The sequence below is a fragment of the Mus musculus genome, chromosome 14 (genome assembly GCF_000001635.26).
Source record: "Mus musculus strain C57BL/6J chromosome 14, GRCm38.p6 C57BL/6J".
Lineage (NCBI taxonomy): Eukaryota > Metazoa > Chordata > Mammalia > Rodentia > Muridae > Mus > Mus musculus.
In genome coordinates this window covers 52,125,127-52,145,967 of record NC_000080.6, presented here as the reverse complement: position 1 = coordinate 52,145,967, position 20,841 = coordinate 52,125,127, and the positions used below count along the sequence as shown (strand labels likewise).

General features: G+C 45.1%; 1 protein-coding gene and 1 pseudogene across 7 annotated transcripts in view; one reads left to right on the top strand and one right to left on the bottom strand.

Annotated features, from left to right (window-relative positions):
* Rpgrip1 (retinitis pigmentosa GTPase regulator interacting protein 1) overlaps nt 1–20,841 on the bottom strand; it is a 57,099-nt gene that overhangs the window by 15,372 nt on the left and 20,886 nt on the right. For 2 of the 7 annotated variants that reach the window (XM_006519689.4, XM_006519692.4), the window contains 10 exons: nt 19,584–19,689; nt 16,431–16,454; nt 14,663–14,809; nt 12,109–12,182; nt 9,150–9,310; nt 7,066–7,229; nt 5,269–5,412; nt 4,728–4,845; nt 483–935; nt 85–236 (listed from right to left, as the gene is read on the bottom strand). In XM_006519689.4, coding sequence (XP_006519752.1) covers nt 85–236; nt 483–935; nt 4,728–4,845; nt 5,269–5,412; nt 7,066–7,229; nt 9,150–9,310; nt 12,109–12,182; nt 14,663–14,809; nt 16,431–16,454; nt 19,584–19,689 — 1,543 coding nt within the window. Of the gene's footprint in view, nt 1–84; nt 237–482; nt 936–4,694; nt 4,846–5,268; nt 5,413–7,065; nt 7,230–9,149; nt 9,513–12,108; nt 12,183–14,535; nt 14,626–14,662; nt 14,810–16,430; nt 16,455–19,583; nt 19,690–20,841 lie in introns of those variants that run through there. The other 5 variants (XM_017316222.2, NM_001168515.1, NM_023879.3 and 2 more) reach the window with 4 other exon arrangements.
* On the top strand, nt 1,826–2,394 carry Gm18976 (predicted gene, 18976; annotated as a pseudogene).

Genomic DNA, 20,841 nt, shown 5'->3' with positions numbered 1-20,841 from the left:
TGTCATAGGGAATGGGAGAGCAAGCCCCTGCAAGAGCTGCTGGCTGATGTCCTTCTGAGACGCACGAGTCCTTCCTTCTCTCACCTCATTGCTCTGGACCTTCCGAGCTCCAAGCACACTGACTGACAGGTAGGCCTGGGCTTTCTTTCGCTTATTGCATGCCTGGAGGCTGGGTTTTAGGGGCAGGCACAGCCTCATCCAGTACTCTAACACCCCCAAGTCTTCTCCACCAGCTCCTGAACAGCAAAAGATATGAAAGGCATAGAAAACAGTGTGCGGTAAAAGTCAAGTCTAGACAGAGGAAGCCTGGATGGTGAAATACCCGAAATCCTAGCACTTGAGAGGCTGAAGCAGGGAGGCTGCCATGAGTCCAGGGAGGACAGGATGGAAAAAGGAAATTACCAGAAAGCAGTTCCAGGTTTTGGCTGTTTATTTTCCAAAGCTCCTAGTCCTAAGAACCACAAGAAGCCGAAAGCACTTACCAGCGAGTGTGGCCAAGCCGTGGACTCTCTCCACAGTCCCTAGCACCTTGTCAAGTGAGATCCATCCAGTAGCAAGGACATGGTATTCACTAGCCATGGCCTGATGGAGATCAAGCCGTACTGAAGTTCCTTGAAGGTAGTGCAGGAGGAGGTAGTCTGCCTGCACTACATACTGGGAGGTGAAGTCATAGAGAGGCTGGGGCCCAGTAGAGAGTGGGGTGCAGTGAGTTTCAAAATCATAGAAGGAATAAGTGCAGAAAGTGGTAGGTTGGGTGTCGCCAGCCTGTGTGAGGGCAGCAGGGGTCAGGAAGGCCTGGTGGACGTGCAGCTCAAAAAGATTCTCGCTTGGATGCAGCAGAGACATGTCCACTTCATCGTCACCTCTGTGGGCTGCCAGGGGCTCCAGACACAGCGACGGTGGCAGAGTGCCATACGCGACATCTTTGAGCTGCTCTACAGGGGAAAGAACACTCCCTATCCATTAAAAGGTTGAGAGCTATCCTACTGGGGAGAAAAGGATAAACGGAAAGAAAATACATTGTGGAAGTCCAAGCTAAGTTTATTTCAAGAAGCCACATGATTCAAGAAAGAGAGCATCGCAATGCCAATCAGAAGTGTTGAATTCTGAAGGCCAAATGGCTACTGCCTGTACTGTGGGAAGGGCCAAGTGAGGAGCTGCAAACCGAACACCACCCTCAGGAGATTCACGACATCGCACAAATGACACTGAAACAGATCAAGGTCCTGAGAATTTAGGTTACTCTAAAAGGAAGGCATTAGAAACATGAAATGTGTCCCAAGAGATGGCTATGTTGTCTTCAGAGAGAGTAGGAGTGGCAGGCGGTGTCTATCATGTTATCCAGGAGAGGCTGCCTGGAGAGGCCAGCTCAGTTACAAGAGGGGGCTTATATGCCCTCAGCCCTTATGTGCTGCTCAGACATTGGGTTCATTTGAAGAGAGCAAGAAATCCACTTTGAATCAAAGGGTAATAATGACTTGAAAGGTAAGAAAGAAAGCTTGAGAGGAAAGAGGTTGAAAGTGCTGTCCATGGAATGCAAGACATGGGGGACAGAAACCCAGTCCTCTGCAAGAGCAACAGCTGCTCTTAACCCTGAGTCATCTCGCTAGCACCCCTCAGGCAAGGAAGAGGAGAGGCTGTCAAGATGACTAGTAAGTAACTGTGCCTGCTGCCAAACCTACGGACCTGAGATTGGGTCTGCAGAGCCTGCGTACGGGAGGGAAGAGCCAGTTCCTGTAGGTTGCCCTCTAACCTCACAACCACAAGTGTGCCCCTTCTGACTGTCTCTGTCTGTCTGTCTGTCTTACACACACAGAAAGACAAGACAGTGAGAGAACTCTTCATGTTCTCTGTGGCCAACGAGAAAGAGCAAGCTGAACACAGCCGGATGTTCTTTGGTAAACACAAGGTGATGGTGGTAGCCTTGGGTAGAAGCCCATCTGACGAATACAAAGACAACCTACATCGGGTCAGCAGGGAGCTGAGAGGTGAAGTTGGGCTCCTTTTTACCAACTGAACAAAGGAGGAGGTGAAAGAGTGGTTCACACAGTATACAGAGCTGGGAACAAAGCAACTCTAACTGCGAGCCTGGATCCAGGGCCCCTGAAGCAGTTCCCTCACTCCATGGAGCCACAGCTGAGGCAGCTGGGACTGCCCACTGCCCTCAAGAAAGGTGTGGTGACCCTGCCATCTGACTATGAAGTATGCAAAGAGGGTGACGAGCTGACCCCAGAGCAGGCCCGTGTCCTGCGGCTGTTTGGGTATGAGATGACTGAATTCAAAGTGACCATCAAATACACATGGGATGCCCAGTCCGGAAGATTGCAGCAGATGGACAATGACCTGCCCAAGAGTGCGCCTGAGTCTGAGGGAGAATCTGAGGGAGAGTCTGAGGGAGTGTCTGAGGGAGAGTCTGAGGAGGAGGATGACAGCTGACTCTGAGAGCCAGGACTAAGGCCTTCCAGCAAGTTCTTCATCTCTGCTGGAACCCCCCAGGACTTCTGTCACCACTCTAAAGGGACAGCTATTTATTTTGCTAGGGACAAAGACAAGGGAAGGTGCTAGGGAATGACTTTGTTTCTATAAAGAATAAAATTGTGTCTGTGGGATGTTCCCACGGGGGAGGGGGGATGGTAATGAATGTCTGTACACTTAGTACTCAGGAAACAGGCAAGAGAATTACAATTTTTTTTTTTTTGGTTTTGTTTTTTGTTTTTTTTTTTGAGACAGGGTTTCTCTGTATAGCCTGGCTGTCCTGGAACTCACTTTGTAGACCAGGCTGGCCTCAAACTCAGAAATCCGCCTGCCTCTGCCTCTGCCACCACGCCCGGCCTGAGAATTGCAATTTTGAGGCTAGCCTGGATTGCATAAAAGAGCTCAGAAAACAGTGGCGGAAGCAGGGGACAAAGGAGAAATGACAGGGCAGGGAGGAGGCTCAGTGTGGTTCACACCTGTAATCTCAGCACTTGGAAGGCTGAAGCATGTCAATCTCTGTGAGTTCAAGGCTATCCTGAGTTCAAGGCTATCCTGATTTACACAGTGAGTTCAAGGACAGCCAGAGGGGGGAAATAATACAAAAAAAAAGTAACACAGAACACTAGTTCTGTGAACACTAGTTGATTAATATTTTCCTTTTTGTTGTTTTGTTTTGTATTTGTTTGTTTTAGACAGAGTCTCATTGTGTTGGCTGGCCTTGAACTCATAGAGATCTGTGTGCCCCTGCCTCCAAGTTCTGGAGATTAAAGGCAAAGTGCCACCTCACCCAGCTAATTGATGTTTTCTTCAGTTATAAGATTTGATCTAGCCAAGCAGCCAATCTGCCTCTGCACTCCAGAGGCAGATTTAGGCAGATCTCTGTGAGTTCAAGTTCCAGGTCAGCCAGGGTTACACAGAGACGAATCTAAATAGATAGATAGATAGATAGATAGATAGATAGATAGATAGATAGATAGATAGATAGATAGACAGACAGACAGATAGATAGATAAGACATGACTTAATATAATATGTTTAAATTGGCATTAACAACACAAAGCTAATAGTCTTACATATAAGGAAGTACAAATCAGAGATACCGTTAAATCATAGGGGAAAGGTAGAGGTAGGGATAGGCAATTCTCAGAAGAAATAATGTGGGCTGCGGAGATGGCTCAGCGATTAAGGAGCACTAGCTGCTCTTCCAGAGGTCCTGAGCTCAATTCCAGCAACCACGTGGTGGCTCACAACCTATAAGGAAGCCTGATGTCCTCCTTTGCAGGCATATACATACGAATGGCGCATTCACATAAATAATCTTAAACAAATAATAAAATCTTAAAAAAAAAAAACAGTACAGCTAAGTGGTATGCGTGGGAAAGCTGTTCAGCTTTGGCAGGAATCTGCACAGAAAGTGAAAACAAATGAACCCGCAGATGTAGGTAAGGGTGCTTACCCTGAGAGTCCTTGAGTCTAAGCCATGAGGATTCAGTGCAAGGGAGGACTGCCCGTTTATTTGGCAGCAGTCTTACCAGACTCAGGGTGTGGTAAACTCGCCCCCCACCCCCACTACTTCCCTGTACTCTAGGGCTGTGCTCATGAGGGAACCTGCTCTTCCCAGAAAGGAGCACCGCTTCACTGAGCTCCATGTGTGCTGATGTCGTGCCCTGCCTTCTGCTTTAAGTCTCAGACTGTGGTGAGTTTGCTAGGGTGAGTCGTCTCTCTCCCGAGTGCATAGTGAGGAACCCTACTTCTTAAACTCAAGGTTGAGAGTGGATCCTGTTCTGTAGTGACCATCGGAACACACTGGCAACGCCTGCCCTGCCTCTGCCTACGTCCTTAAATCTCAACAAAGATTTTAGAGAGAGATCTCAGGAAAAGATGAGAGGAAATGCGTGACAAGGGTGCATTACCTGGCAAGACCTGCCGTAGGCTAATACGCACAGATTCACAAAATGACAGAGGAAAGGAGAGATTCACCAGCCTTGGGGTCAGTCACCCTCAATGACACTCTTCCAACCACCCGGAAGCACGGCTGCCCTGTGGAAATTCTCCAGAAAAAAAAATCAGAGATTTGCACTGAGCAGAAGAGGAAAGGAAGTTACAAACCAACCATGAGGTGAGAGAGGATGAGAGCAGAAAGAGAGAAAGTCAGGAGGATTGGGTCGCTGTTAGTCACATGACATCACCCAAGATGGAAACAAAGTACTAAGACTTGCCAGATGTTGGAAGGCCGTGGCTTCTTAAAATACCTTCCAGCTGTTTGATGCGGCTGTTCTTGAAGTCCAGGAGGTGATTCAGCCGCTCCAGTTTCTCTTCGTGGTCCCTGTTTTCCCTGTCAGCTTTTGTCAGTGTTGCCTCCAGCTCCTCCTGAAACAAAATAAGAACTGAACTTTCCTCTCTGTGTCGCAGAACCCAAGAGCCCTGACTCTAAAAACTGGACCTGGCTGGAGTAGGAAGATTGATGACCTCCTCAGCAGGGCAGGTTCCGCCCAGGAAGGAAGCTCAGGCTTTCTAAGACCCTTCACTCGCGGCTGCACCTGTGGCACCTTGGGTAATTGCGTCCCTAGGACTTTGGGGGAAAATGAACCCAGAAGTTTGGCACTTGCCGTTTTATGAGCTCCCCCTTAGCTGACTTCTGGGGCCAGGTGCCTGGGCATGTGTGAGTGAGTCCGGAGGCGCCTCCATAGGAAGGAAGCGCGTTGCTAACCACCAGCCCCAGACCCCAAGCCATGCTTGCTCCCGGGTGTGTGTGAGTCTCAGCTGCCCAGCTTCCTGGCCCATGCTCTGCACCTGATAACACATGTTGATTTTGCGCTGCAGAAGAAGCATATCTCTGGTTTTTTCCAGTTCCAGTGTGGTCTCTGCATGTGACACTTGCAGCTCGCTTAGCACCTGGGATAAGTCATTCTCGTCTTGAGCTTTTGGTTCACTGGACTAGACAGCGAAAAACATTGGTAAAAGCGGTTGGTGAGAGTTGTAAAACGCCAGCAACAATGTCTTCTCCAGAACGCACAAGATTTGTGCCACTTCACAAGGGCCCTCTTCCCCGTACTGCCCAGCCCCCAGTCAGTGTGTCACAGCAGAGTGGTGACAGTTTTCAAATGACAGTTTGGAGGCTAGCAGGATGGCTCAGACTTGAGCTGAGCAAGCTTGGTGACCCGAGTTCAGTCTCTGAAACCCACATAGAAGAGTTGGGAGAGAAACAACTCCACAAAGGTGTCCTCTGACCCCCCACAAATGTACCACGTGTGGCACATGCACCCACCCACAAAATTGTAACGAATAAAAGCAAAATGGCAGTTTGCCCTTCACGTGATCATTCCAAGTTCACACCTAAAGACTGTAGGGACAGGAGAGACAGCTCAGTGGTTAGGAGCACTGGCTGCTGCTTCAGAAAACCCAGATATAATTCCTAGAACCCATGTGGCAGCTCCCAATTGTCTATAACTCTAGTTTCAGGGGACTCAGTGTCCTCTTCTGACCTTCATGGGCACTGCACACATGTGGAACACACACATACATGCAAGCAAAGCACTCACATGCATAAAAATATATATAAATAAGTAAATCTTTAAAAACTAAACAAAGGGACTGGAGAGATGGGTCAATGATTAAGAGCGCCTATTACTCTTGGAGGACCCAGGTTTGGTTCCCAGCACCCACGTGGTAGTTCACAACCATCCATAACTCCAGTCCTAGAAAAATCTAATGTCCTCTTCTGGCTGCCATGGGCTCCAAGTACACACATGATATGCAGACATTCATGCAGACATAATACTCTCATATTAAATAAAAGATAAATACATCTTTTTAAAAAACACTTTCTACAAATACAACTTTTTTTATTAATGCATATGAGTGCTCTACTGCATGTATACCTGCAGGCCAGAAGAGGGACTCAGATGCCATTACAGATGGTTATGAGCCATCATGTGATCACTGGGAATTGAACTCAGGACCTCTGGAAGAGAAGAGCAGTCAGTGCTCTTAACAGCTGAGCCATCTCTCCAGTGCTAGTAAATACAACTTTAAAAATTTTTTGTTTCATATGCATCAGTATTTTGCTTGCATATATGTCAGATTCCTTGGAGATGGAATTACAGATAGTTGCTAGCCTGCTATGTTTGTGCTGGGAATTGAACTTGGGTCCCCTGGAAGAGCACTCAGTGTTCTTAACTGTTGAAGCATCTCTCCAGCCCTCCTTTTAAAAACTTTTTTTAAAAAAAAGATTTATTTATTTACTATATATGTAAGTACACTGTAGCTGTCTTCAGACACACCAGAAGAGGGCATCAGATTTCATTATGGATGGTTGTGAGTCACCATGTGGTTGCTGGGATTTGAACTCAGGACCTTCGGAAGAGCAGTCAGTGCTCTTACCTGCTGAGCCATCTCACCAGCCCTTAAAAACTTTTAATGAAAACTTATGAGCTCTAAGCACGGGGTACTGGGTGGGGCTCACTAAACCCTGCCTGTCAGCTGGCTCAGCACTTTTTAAATCCCATTCTCAATCAGGACAGAGTGTTGATCCTGTAGTTTTCCCCTGGGGGTTTCTGCCAGAAACCTCTCAGCAGAGTGACTGTTTACCTCTCTCTGATCTGTCTGTGGGAGTAGAGTGGGCTGAGCAGCCAGTTCACACAGCTCTTCTGGAGATGAGGCTACAGTGGCAGTTGACTGAAGGCTCTCTTCTTCCTGTTCATGCTGGTAAAGGATGTCGGTGTCTTGAAACTTCAGCTTTCCATCTTGAGCTGCTGAAAAAGAAATCCGGGGAACTGAACCCAGTTATTGGCAACCATAGTCAGCATTGAGCCAAGTGTGAAATAACATCTGGCTCGACAGCTTCATTTTGTACCAAAAAAGCAGTTCTCTTTTGCTGAGACAAAAGGGCCCCTGGCCCACTTGACTCAGTCAGTGGACGTTGTGCTTCTAAGGTAAGATCAGAGGAGAGAAGAGCACCCAAGGAATTGTGGGATGGAGAGGGAAACACACACAATAGGACCGTCACGTGGCTGACTGGGACTGGCCAGTGGTATGTTTTAGGGCAGGTGGAATGGGGTCAGGGGATCATGCAGATAATGAACCCGAGGGTCTTACACATTCAAAAGCACTCTACCAATGGAATGAAATCCCCCAACCAAATAATACTTTTTTGATAGAACCACCCAAGCCAGTCTCTCACCAACTTGACTCCATTGTGACTTCTAGCCATTAAGTAGCCCCCATCTCCATACCCACCCTGACTGGGAATTATGTGTATGTCTCAGGGAAGGAAAGCTATTGCTGTCCAAGGTGCAGAGATATCAGAGACGTTACACCAGATCTCTTCTGATCTTACAAGACTTAGTTCACATGTATAGCACGGTGCTTGGCTTCCTTACTGTATGGCTTCTGCCTGCAGGCTCTTGCTGCTTTGCTTTGTTTGAGACAGACAGAGTCTCACTACATAGCCCAGGCTAGCTTCAAATTTTCAGTCCTTCTGCTACGTCCTAGGTGGGGGGCGAAGGCAGGGGATCCTACTGTCTTGTATTTCTTCTCCTATGCTTTTTTACTTGAATATACTAGAATCTAAAGGACAATGTGAAAGCCTATATAACAGGATCTATGACAGAGTGAAGAGAATAATCTTCTTGACAATGTTTAAAAATCAAATAATTCTCTGTTCCCGTGACTTAAGAGTCTAGACAGGTTAAGCTGGGTGCAATGGTGCATGGATGACTGTAACCCACATGGAATGGTGGTGTATATACAAGTGTAATCGACACGGAATGTGGAGGCAAAAAGACTGAGTATTCAATATTCAAGGTCAGGTTCAGCCACACTGACATCTTGTCTCCAAAAAAAAAAAACCCGACAGGGATGGCAGATAGAGTTCCTTGTAGATCTCCTGGGTAGCATGTGTGAAGCTCTCCATTAAATGTCCAGCACCAAATCAATGGGAAAAAGAGACAGGGACTAAAATGATCATAAAAACCCAGAAACCAATGAAGAGTAATGATCCACTTCTCAATTTTTGACATCAGGTGGGAAAAAAAAAAACTGAGTTTTTTCCACTCATCTCAGAAATGACTGAATTTTTAAAACTAGAGAAATCCATTTTCCTTTTGTGTGTGTGTGTGTGTGTCTGTGTGTGTGTGTGTACACGTGCACTCATGTGTGTATTTTAAAACAGGATCTCATTACATAGTCCTGGCTGTCCTGGAACTCATTATGTAGACCAGGCTAGCCTTGAACTCACAGAGATCCTCCTGCCTTTGCCTCCCAAGTACTGGGGCTAAAGGTGTGTGCCGCCACGTTGGGTGAGAAATTTATTTTAGCACAATCGATAAAGTAAATGTTTTTTGTTGTTTGTTTGTTTGTTTGTTTTTTCGAGACAGGGTTTCTCTGTCTCAAAAAACCAAAAAAAAAAAAAAAACCCAATAAATTGAAAATTGATATAAATTGATATAGTTCCAAACAGGAAGAACTGTATGGGGAAAGGCATACATATGAGGTAGATAGGCCACGTGCTTTCCTGGCTAAATCAAACCTAATTGCCCATGTTCAATTCTAGTTATCAATGACCCCAAAATACAGGGTCAGTGGAGACTGGAGAAGTAGAGGCCCAAGTTCCTGTCTCCCAAACCAGATGGGATGGCACTGCACATGAGAACACTCCTTCAGACTTGACCCACCTTTGTTGGTTGCTTGACGAAAGACTTTGGTCTCCTCCAGCGCAGTGCCCATTTGGTCCAGCAGTGGACAGACTTGCGGTGGGAGCTGCTTCCCTGTGAGCTCCGTGCTCCAGTGAGGCTGATGACTGCTATCCAGAGGCTGATGACTACTATCCAGCATGCTGAAAACCCCAGGTTCGGTGTCAGATGGATCCTCAAAGGAGTATGATCCGGCATCTTTGTTACACAGTTTCAGCATCTCTGGGACCTAGCTGATAATTCCTTTCTCCACATGTTTTGTTTTGTTTGTTTTTTTTTCTGCCCAGGCTTTATTTGTAACTGTCACTTGCTAACTGCTTCGGAACTTTTGGGTGGCATTGAGGAGTTACTCAGTGTCACGTCTGCTTAAGTCTTGAGGGTTCCACTACGCTAGCACCTTAATCATGCATTTCTCAAGGAACGTCTCCCGTATGATGGCTTCCTTTGGCCAGGGCCTGAAGTGTTAGGACACGCCCAGACCTCCTGAGTTAGAACTGAGAATCAAGAGCTTTCTTTTCTCACCTTGTCCCCTTATATCCCTTTGCCAGTGGCTACTTTAGAGAACTTTAAACTACCAGCTATACTCAAGAATGAAAACAAGCTTTTTAACACCTACAACTCCATCCCATGGTATTTAGCTGTTAGACCTGCCTTGAGTGTAAAACACACAAGACCAGGTCTTAGTCATTTATACAAATGGAATGACATTGACATTAAAAGCTTCCTGACCAAAAGCAGTAGTGGTGGCACACACTTTTAATTAACTCCAGCACTTGGGAGACAGAGGTAGGTAGATCTCTGAGTTTGAGGCCAGACTCAAACTCTACAAAGTGAATTCCAGGACAACCACAGCTGCACTGAGAAACCCTGCCTCAAAAAGCTTAAAATACCCGGGCAGGGGTGGCGCACGCCTTTAATCCCAGCACTTGGGAGGCAGAGGCAGGGAAATTTCTGAGTTCGAGGCCAGCCTGGTCTACAGAATGAGTTCCAAGACAGCCAGGACTATATACAGAGAAACCCTGTCTCAAAAAACCAAAACAAAATAAAAACAAAAAACCCTAAATAATAATAATAAAAATGAAAAGCTTTCTGGCCAGGAGTAGTGACCCATGCCTTTAGTGACAACACCAGGAAGCAGAGGCAGGTAGATTTCTGTGAGTTTTAGGCTAACCTGGTCTGCATAGGAAGGCCCAATCTAAAAAACAAACAAAACTAACAAAAATACCTGTTGATGTTGGGGTGGGTAGTAAGCTGGCACAGTAGGTATGGGTTCCTGCTGCCAAGCCTGACAACCTGAGTTCAAGTCCCAGGTACCACATGATGGGAGGACAGAACTGACTCCTGCACGCTGTCCTGTGACCTCCACATGAACATAGCGGCATGTGCCCCTCCTGATAAATAAATGTAAAAAGACTAAAAGAGGTGAGTGAGAACTACCTCTCTACAGCTTCAGGAACTCAGAGGTAGTCTTATCCCTAAAGATGAATGACTGGCTTTTTTTTTTAAGATTTATTTATTTATTTATTTATTTATTTATTTATTTATTTATTATATGTAAGTACACTGTAGCTGTCTTCAGACAGCACCAGAAGAGGGCATCAGATCTCATTACGGGTGGTTGAGGGGTTGTGAGCCACTATATGGTTGCTGGGATTTGAACTTCGGACCTTCGGAAGAGCAGTCGGGTGCTCTTACCCACTGAGCCATCTCATCAGCTCTGACTGGCGTTTTAAAAGTATCTTAAAACAAAAAACAAAAGAGAAACAAACAAACAAAAACCCTGGGGCCTACAGAGCCAGCTCAATGGTTAAGAGCACCTGCTTTTCTCCAAGGAAACTGCAGATGCCCTCCATCACTCCAGCTCAAGGAAGCCAAAGCCCTCTTTTGACTTCTCTAGGCACCAGGCACACACATCATATAAAAATACACATGCAGATAAAATACTTAGGCACTTTTTTTTTTAAAGTAAATTTAAGACAAATTTTAAAGAAAAGAAAAAACTGTTTCTGAGCCAGGTGGTGACAGTACACACCTTTGATCCCAGAATTTGGGAGGCAGAGACAGGAGAATCTCTGAGTTCTAGGCCAGCCTGGTCTACAGACCGAGTTCTAGGACAGGGGGTACACAGAGGAAATTCTCTGTAAAACAAACAAGCAAGCAAACAAAACAGCAACAGCAACAACAACAAAAACCCACAAGTGTTTCTGAATAAATGTCATATAAAAACTACTTGGTTACCAAATTATTAAGATTTTTTTTCAGTCAGGTGTCAGTGGCACATGACTTTAACCCCAATCCTCACACTGGGAGACAAAGGTGGGTGAGTTTGAGATCATCCTGAACTACATAGTGAATTCCAGGACAGCCTAGTCTACATAGAGAGACCTCATTTCAAAAAAACCAGTTTCTTAGGGGGCTGAGGATATAACTATAGAGCTCTCGCCTAGCATGAACAAGGTCCCTGAGTTTAGTCCTCAGAAATGTGTGGATCAAACCTGGTGGAATTCCAACACCCTGGAGGTGGAAGCAAGAAGAGAAGGTCAAGGTCATTCTCTGCTACACAGTGAGGAAGACACCAGGCACGTATGTGGTGTAGGCACACATGCAGACAACACACCCATGTAGTGTCAGCTGTTATCAAACACACAAGCCGGCCAAAGCTAGTACTACCGTGTACAATTTGCCTTTCCTTTGAACTTTATTGTTATCTCTTTTTTTGTTTTGTTCTTTGAGACAGATTTTCTCTATATAAAGCCCTGGCTGCCCTGGAGCTTACACTATAGACCGGACTGGCCCTGTGGCCTCCATTTTTGCCTGCCTTTACCTCCAGAATTTGGAATAAAGGTGTGTGCCAGCATGCCTGGTCAATGTGTTTTAAACCTGGGAAGTTCCATAGTTCTTTTGTAGAGAGCGATGCTCTGGGACCAGGCGCTGTACTCACTTCTCTAAGAGTCTGTCATAACTGTCACTCAGCAGTTTCCGTTCCTTTTCCAAATCTTCAACTCTGACCTGAAACTAAGAAAGACAGAATCGTTGAAACCACTCTGGGCTTGCTGCCCATCACAGATTAGAGCCTGGGTGTAGGCTTTTCTATACTGGTTCTACAAGGTTTCGTTTGAAGGATTTGTGGGCAGTGGTGTGCACATCTTTAGTCCCAGCAGAGAGGCAGGTGAATTTCTGAGGTCAAGGCCAGCCTGGTCTACAGAGCAAGTTTCAGGGTTACACAGTAAAACCCTGTCTCAAAAAAACAAAACAAAACAACAACATAGAAGCAAGGAAAGAAAGGGGGATAGAGAGAGACAGAGAGAGAGAGAGAGAGAGAGGAGGGAGGGGAGGGAGGGAAGGAAGAAAGGAGAGAAAGAGTAAAGAAGAAAGGAAAGAAAAAAGGTCAACAAAAACAAAAAGAAACAAACAAAAAAAGATCAGAACCAATTGGAAGTGAAAGTGGGAACTTTTATTAAAATTAATGAAAACTTTTTGAGCAAGTTTTCATCATGTCTATGTTCCTGTCACCAGGGAAATGACAATGAACTATAAAAGATAAAGGTGGTTAGTGATATGCTCAGAAGATAAGGGCGACTGCCACCAAGCCTGATGACTTGAGTTTGATCCTCTGAACCTACATGATAGAAAGGGGGAAAAAAATGTCCCTCAGACGTTGTCCTATGACTGCCACCCTTGAGCTGCGGTCTGTGTGTTTGCGCATACAGACACACAATAGATAAAAAATGTAATAGGTAAGAGCACTGTCTGCTCTTTCAAAGGTCCTGAGTTCAAATCCCAGCAACTATATGGTGGCTCACAACCACCTGTAATGAGATCTGACGCCCTCTTCTGGTGTGTCTGACGGCTCCAGTGTACTTATAATAAATCTTTGAGGGACTGAGTGAACGGGGTTGGCAGGAGTGAGCAGGGCAGGCTGGAGTGAGTGAGGTCCTACAAAATTCAATTCCCAACAACCACATGAAGGCTCACAACCATCTGTATAGCTACAGTGAACAACTCAAACATTAATAAATCTTTTTTTTTTTTTTTTGGTTTTTCGAGACAGGGTTTCTCTGTATAGCCCTGGCTGTCCTGGAACTCACTTTGTAGACCAGGCTGGCCTTGAACTCAGAAATCTGCCTCTGCCTCCCAAGTGCTGGGATTAAAGGGGTGTGCCACCACGCCCGGCTCACATTAATAAATCTTAAAAAAATAAAAAAATTAAAAGAAAATGTAAGGAGAAAGAAACAGCCAGTCCTGGTGGTACACACTATTAACCTCAGCCTCAGTCTCAGGCAGATCTGTGAGTTCCAGGCCACCCTGGTCTACGCGGAGTGCATTCTAGACTAGCCAGAGCTACACAGTGAGATCCTGTCCCAGGAAAAAACAAAAGAGAGAAAAAAATCCTGGAGAAAGACAAAAGGGAGCAGACAAGGGTAAACCCTCAAATGCTGCAATCATCTTAGCCACATGGTGTAGCCGCCTTGGAGGCACTCTGCCCATATGTGAGAATATCATCAGGGCCGCAAAGACAGGGTAGAGACTAGGAACACTGGCTGCTCTTCCCAAGGATCTGGGTTGGCTTCCCAGCGCCCACATGATGGCTCACAAACATCTGTAACTCCACTTCCAGGGGATCTAATGCCTTCTGACCTCAGCAGACACTGGACACTAAAACCATGCATAGACAAAATACCGATAGGTGTAAAATAAATGTTTTTCATGGAATAGCCATATTGTTGCTAAGATGTTCATTTTTAACATCTCAAAGTTGGAACACAGCAGTTTTTAATTTAAAAAACAAAAAAAGTGCCAGGGACTAGAGAGATGGCTCAGCAGTTCGGAGCACTGGCTGCTCCTCTAGAGGACCAGGGTTCAAGTTCCAGCAACTACATGGTCACACACAACTGTATATAACTCTAGTTAGGCACATGTTTTTGTTTTTGTTTTTGTTTTGTTTTGGTTTGGTTTGGTTTTTCGAGACAGGGTTTCTCCATATAGCCCTGCTGGCTGTCCTGGAACTCACTTTGTAGACCAGGCTGGCCTCAAACTCAGAAATCTACCTGCCTCTGCCTCCCGAGTGCTGGGATTAAAGGCGTGTGCCACCACTGCCTGGCGGGATAGGCACATGTAAGGAGGCAAAATGCCCATACATAAAATAAAATAATCTCTTTTTAAAAATGACTCTATCTTATTGATTGATTGATTGGGTTGTTTTATCATATAATCCAAGCTGGTCTCAAACTTACCATACATGCTGAGGTTACAGGTGTATGTTAACACACGTTTTGCCATGGTTACAGGTATGTTAGTACGTATTTTGCTTTGAGTCAGGGTTTTACCAAGATGGACTGAATTCAGAGACCTGTGCATGGCAGCATACCTGCTTTATGCAATGTTGTGGATCGGAGCCAGAGTCTTAGGTGTGCACGGTAAGTACTCCATAGTGAGCTTCACCCGAGCCTGGACTAGGACACAGTTGATAGTGTCTTCTCAGTACTATTATTTACCTCCTTCAGAGTTATCTGCAAGATAGACACATCTCCCAGCTGAGTCCTCAAGCTCACAGCCTTCTTGCTCTCTTCACTCAGCTCTGCCTTGAGCTCATTCACTTGGCTGAGGAAGGCATTATGGGCTGTATCCAATATTCCCTGATTCTGCAGACAAAAGGAAATTCATCTAAGAATGATCACATGACTCAGGAGGTGTGGTCTCCACACAGCAGCAACTCCGGTATTCTTAGATGGAGGCCACAAAGAATGACCGTGTGGTGGTTTGACTAAGAATGCCCTTGTATGCTCATATATTTCAATGCTTGGTCATCAGAGAGTGACACAACTTGAGAAGGATTAGGAGGTGTGGCCTTGTTGAAGTGGGAGTGGCCTTGTTGAAGTGGGAGGGGGCTTTGGGTTTAGAAGCCAAGGCAGGCCCAGTGACTCTCTTTCTTTTTCCTGATGCCTGGGCATCTGTAGGTAGAACTCTCAACTGCCTCTCCAGCACCATACCTGGCTCTGTGCTACCATTCTCCCCACCATGATCACAATGGACAACCACGATGACAATGGACTAACTCTCTGAAACTGTAAGCAAGCCCCAGTTAAATGATTTCTTTTATAAGAGCTGCTTTGCCCATGAGTCTCTTTACAGCAATAGAACACTAATTAAGCCAGACCTTGAAGATAATGAACAATACAGTACCTGGCCCCCTGTAAAGTGAACCTTCTTTTTTTTTTTTTTTTTTTTTTTCCTCCTTAGCATTTCTCTGCAAGTATGGTTTTCCTTTTAGGGAGGACTTTCTTTCCATTCTGAACTTATCACTGGAGCTATAATTTTTTTTTCCCAAGACCTGGTTAGTTCCTGATTCTAAATTAGGTGCCATTTTCAAAAGCTGGCTTTGTTTTCCAAGCTGATTTTTATAGTGATACTATTTCTCCTCTTGCCCCTGGGAAGAAACCAGCTCTAGAAGTTGCGTGCCATTTTTTGAGGCTGCTTCTGTCTAGGCACAGCTGAGCTCCTTGGAGACCCTCAGGCACAGGCACTTACGCACTTTTGTATGCACCCCCTCACAGTAGTGAGTAGGGTCAAAGACTGAAGAAGATCAGATGAAGAACAGCCACAGGACACCCTGTTGCCTTATACATGTCAGAAGAATTGACTCCTGGGGGCTGGAGAGATGGCTCAGTGGTTAAGAGCACTAACTGCTCTTCCAGAGGTCCTGAGTTCAAATCCCAGCAACCACATGGTGGCTCTCAACCATCTGTAATGAGATCTGATGCCCTCTTCTGGTGGGTCTGAAGATAGCTACAGTGTATTTACATATAATAAATAAATCTTTAAAAAAAATTGACTCCTGGGAATTTCTGAGTAAATGTTATAGTTTGCGGTAGTGATAAACTGAAAAAAAAATACCACTTAACTTAGGACTTGTATTTTGATTTCGCTGAAAACAATACAATAAATATCATTTATTATAGTGATAGCATAATTCACCTTATTAGAAACAATATGACTTAATAACCAATTTAATTGCCTTAATTCTGCTATCATATAACCCACAGACGTACACAGATTTCTTTGGATTTGATAGCTTTGATTACTAAGAAATAGAATCAAAGAAGCTATATTAATTTCCTTCTGATGCTGGAAGTGGTGGCATGTGCCTTCAATCCCAGCACTCAGGAGGCAGATGCAGAGAGATCTCTGAGTTTGAGACCAGCTTGCTGTACAGAGTGAGAGATCCTGGATCCTGTCTCAAGCAACCACCACCACCAAAATTACCTTTTGAAGCAAGTCTTCATATGCCTGGAAGAAATAAGTAAGCATTATTTCACCAGTTCATCAATTTCATGAGATATTTGACATCTATCTCTATACGATATATATAGTCCAGTGTGGCATTCCACACTTTTAAACCCAGCACTCAGGAGGCAGAAGCAGGAGGATCTCTTCCAGTCTTAGTCAAGCCTAGAAACATAACAAGTTCCAAGCTAGCCAGGGCTGCAGGGAGACCTTATCTCAGAGAGAGGAAAAGAAACGCTGCGTTATGTATGCTTCACCCGAGTAGCCATGTCCTGGACAGTGCAGATGCCACTGTGTCCACTCACCCAGAGCAGGAACCCAGAAGCTACCTCCCATTTCTCTGCTGCCCTCACTCTCGCTCCTTTGGGGACAGGGTCCATTTTTTTTATGTCTGGGACTTAAAATCCCTTTTTCTGCAGGCTTCTGTCCACCTGGGTCCTTGGTTCCCCTGCCGGGGGATCAGTAAGAGTTCTGTGTCTACAATCTGTTATCTGCTATTCCAGCCTTTAATCTGTGCTCCTGACTTCTATGATTTTCTTTTTAGATTTAGTGATTTTATGTGTATACATGTTTTGCCTGCATGAATGTATATGCATTACATATGTACCTGTTCCTGCAGAGGTCAGAAGAGGGCATCACATCTCCTGGACCTGGCATTAGAGACAGTTGTGAGCCCCTATGTGGGTGCCAGGACTGAACCTGAATCCTGTGCAACAACAAATGCTTCCAAACTTTGTGTCATCTCTTCAGCCCCTTTTCCTACCTTTGGTTGGTTTGTTTGTTTTGATTTTTTTTTTTTAAGACAGGATCACACTCCACCAGGCTGGCCACAGACTTGCTATGTAATTGATGATTGCCTTGAGATATCGCGATTCTAGAGACATCTGAAGATTTCAGGACACAATATAAAAACTCTCCTACTTTAGCAATCTTCCTGCCACCTGGGACTAGTAACTATTGGTACTTTGTAGCCCTTTCTCTAAAGAAATTCTTTATCTACCAAGATGTATTTCAATTCTTGTGCTTTCAAAAGCCTGTGAGATCTTTTGGGGGGAGGAAGTTGATTTTATAATAAGATTATGCAAACTCCCTCCGCTGCTGCCACTGTCTATGGACTGAAGCCCAAATTCCTACCATGGGCTCTAGGACCTAAGACTTCAGTGTGTCTATATTCACCTTCCTAGAAACTTTTCCTTTTCTTGCATACCTGATACTGCAAGATACTCTCCTGATATTTCAGAATTCAGCTCATGAACTTACTCTTTTATGAGTCCGACTTAAAAGGTTTTTACATTTTAATTTCTACAGCATGTATACTGGGTGTTTTGCCAGCACATGTGTCTGTGCACCACTGCATGCCTAGTGCTTGCAGAGGCTGGATCCCCTGGAACTGGAGTTACTGATGGTTGTGAGTGTCCATGTGAACTACTGGGAATTAAATATGGGGCCTCTAGAAGAGCATCCGATGCTCTTAACCACTGAGCCATCTCTCCAACCCCCTTTATGAATCTTCTGCTTTTACATCTGTCTCTGGGGACCTGACCACTCCTTTTCTTTTCCTCCCGTTCCTCATGTAGAGTTGTTCTATGAACTTGCTGCAATCTCACTCCTGCAATGGCCTTAGAGACTAGAGCTGTGTCACTCTTCAGTGTGATCTTTAACTTGACTTAAATAAACAAGCAAACACCGCGGGCTGGAAAGAGACACTTTTGCCAGTATGATCTTTAATTTATCTTGGTGCTTTGCGCAGTTTTGATACTCTGTACATACCGGCTCAATAAACGACAGTGCTGAGTCTCACTTAGACCTCAACACCACATTTCCACCATCCTCACAGTAGCATCTAACCTGGTAAAGGGGAGAGCTATGGTTCTAGCCTGAGTCAACCCCTGCTGTGGTGGTTTGAATTATGCTTGGCCCCCAGGAGTGGCACTATAGAGAGTGTGGCTTTGTTGGAGGAAGTGTGTCACTGTGGGGGAAGGCTTTGAGACCTAGTCACTAGGGAGCCACCCTTCTGTTTGCCTTCGGAGCAAGATGGAGAACTCTCAGCTCCTCCAGAGCCAAACCTTTTCTGGACACTGCCATGCTCCCTGCCATGATGATAGTTGACTGAACCTCAGAACCTGTAAGCCAGCACCAATTAAAGGTTGTCCTTTGTAAGAGTTGCTTTGGTCATGGGGTCTGTTCACAACAGTAAAACACTAACTAAGATACCCGCTCTGCCTCTTCATCTTTTTCCACCTTGACCCAGTTACTTATCTTCTTTGGGGTGTTATTCCCTCAGTGCTGTTAGGACCTCTGCCAGCGCTGTGTTACAGGGCACACTGGAAGCACTCAGGACCAGGTCCTCAGAATATAGAAAGTGCTCATCAAAGGCCTGCCTCCATCTATGATGATTACAAAATTACATTCTGATCACTTGGCGTGAGGCCTTATCCTGACACAGATTAACTCTGCCAAATTCCATCTTACCAGGCCAGGGCCCGAGCCTTCTCTGTAACAGAAATGGTGAACAATACTGAGAAAGCAATAGACTCGCAAGGCTTGGGTTGAATACCATCTGTAAATTATATGACCTGAGGCAAGTACCTTAGTGTCCTTGAATTGTAAGATCACATAGGTAAAAGAGAAAACAAAAACCATCCGGGTGTGGTGGGCACACTGGCAATCCAGCATTTGAGGCATGGGCAAAGAAAGGATTGTGTAAGTTTGAGGCCAGCCTGAGCTACACAGTGAGTTTCAGTCTGCCTACTTTACAGAATCAAAGCCCATCACAAAGGAGGGGTGGATACAAAGTGGAGGAAAAGGAGGAAGAAGGAGGGAAAGGGAAGGGTTCAATTTTTTTTTTTTTTTTTTTTTTTTTTTTTGGTTTTTCGAGACAGGGTTTCTCTGTGTAGCCCTGGCTGTCCTGGAACTCCCTTTGTAGACCAGGCTGGCCTCGAACTCAGAAATCCGCCTGCCTCTGCCTCCCAAGTGCTAGGATTAAAGGCGTGTGCCACCACCGCCCGGCAGGGTTCAATTTTTAAGTGACATCCCTGCCCTTTTCGCAGGGCTTGAGTTTAGGGCCTCATGCATGAACCCGTCCGTGGGCTTTCCCCTCTCTAAGAAGCACAGCTGATTACAGCAAGTCACCTCTTGAACTCGTGTCAGTTGGGCTTCTGTGGCTGCCAGCGAGGTATTCCTCTCCTGTAAGAGCTTCTTAAGGCGAATCAGCTCCACGTTCTCCTTAATGGAAGCTCTGCAGATAGAAGACACTAACTGTCGCATCTGGGGCCATCTGGAACCTTCTGCTGTTACCCACTCTGTCTCCCATAACACATCAGAAGTAGGAAGTCTGCAAAATAGCCCTCCTCCTGTTGTTAACTGTGACAGCGAGACCTGAAGACCACCAACCTTAAACCTTGACTTCTAAGAAAAAAATAGGAACTGTTTTTTTTTTATTACAGTTCTTATAATTTCTCAGAAGTCTTACAGAACCCAACTAAATATGTGCCTTATTTTCTTAGAACCGTAAATATAGCAACAATGGAAAGCTATTATTATTTCCAAACCTATGGGATGATGTTTCCAGGTATTTGATCTAATTTACATTTTGAGACAATATCTCTAGATAGACCAAGCTGACCTTTTTAAAAAATGATTTAGTGGGGATGGTGGCATATATTTTTAATCCTAAGTCTCATACTTGAGAGGCAGAGGCAGGTAGATCTCTGAGTTGGAGGCCAGCCTAGTCTACAAATAGATTCCTGGGTCATCCAGGGCTACACAGAGAAATCCTGTCTTGAAAAGTAAAAACAGGGGGCTGGTGAGATGGCTCAGTGGGTAAGAGCACCCGACTGCTCTTCTGAAGGTCCGGAGTTCAAATCCCAGCAACCACATGGTGGCTCACAACCATCCGTAATGTGATCTGACTCCCTCTTCTGGAGTGTCTGAAGACAGCTACAGTGTACTTACATTAAATAAATAAATAAATAAATAAATAAATAAATCTGTTTGTTTAAAAAAAAAAAAAAGAAAAGAAAAATAAAAACAAGCCGGGTATGGTGGCGCACGCCTTTAATCCCAGCACTTGGGAGGCAGAGGCAGGCGGATTTCTAAGTTCGGGGGCAGCCTGGTCTACAAAGTGAGTTTCAGGACAGCCAGGGCTACACAGAGAAACCCTGTCTCGAAAAACAAAAACAAAAACAAAAGAAAAGCAAAACCAAAACAAAGCATAACAAATTACTTGATGGCACACACCTTTAAACCTCAGCACTTTGGAGGAAGAGGCAGGCCGATCTCTGTGAGTTCGAGGCCAGCCTAGTCTGCAAAGCAAGTTCCAAGGCAGCCAGGGCTACTTAGCTAGTTAGTAAAGCCCTGTCTCAAAAATAAATAAATAAAGGTTTAAAAT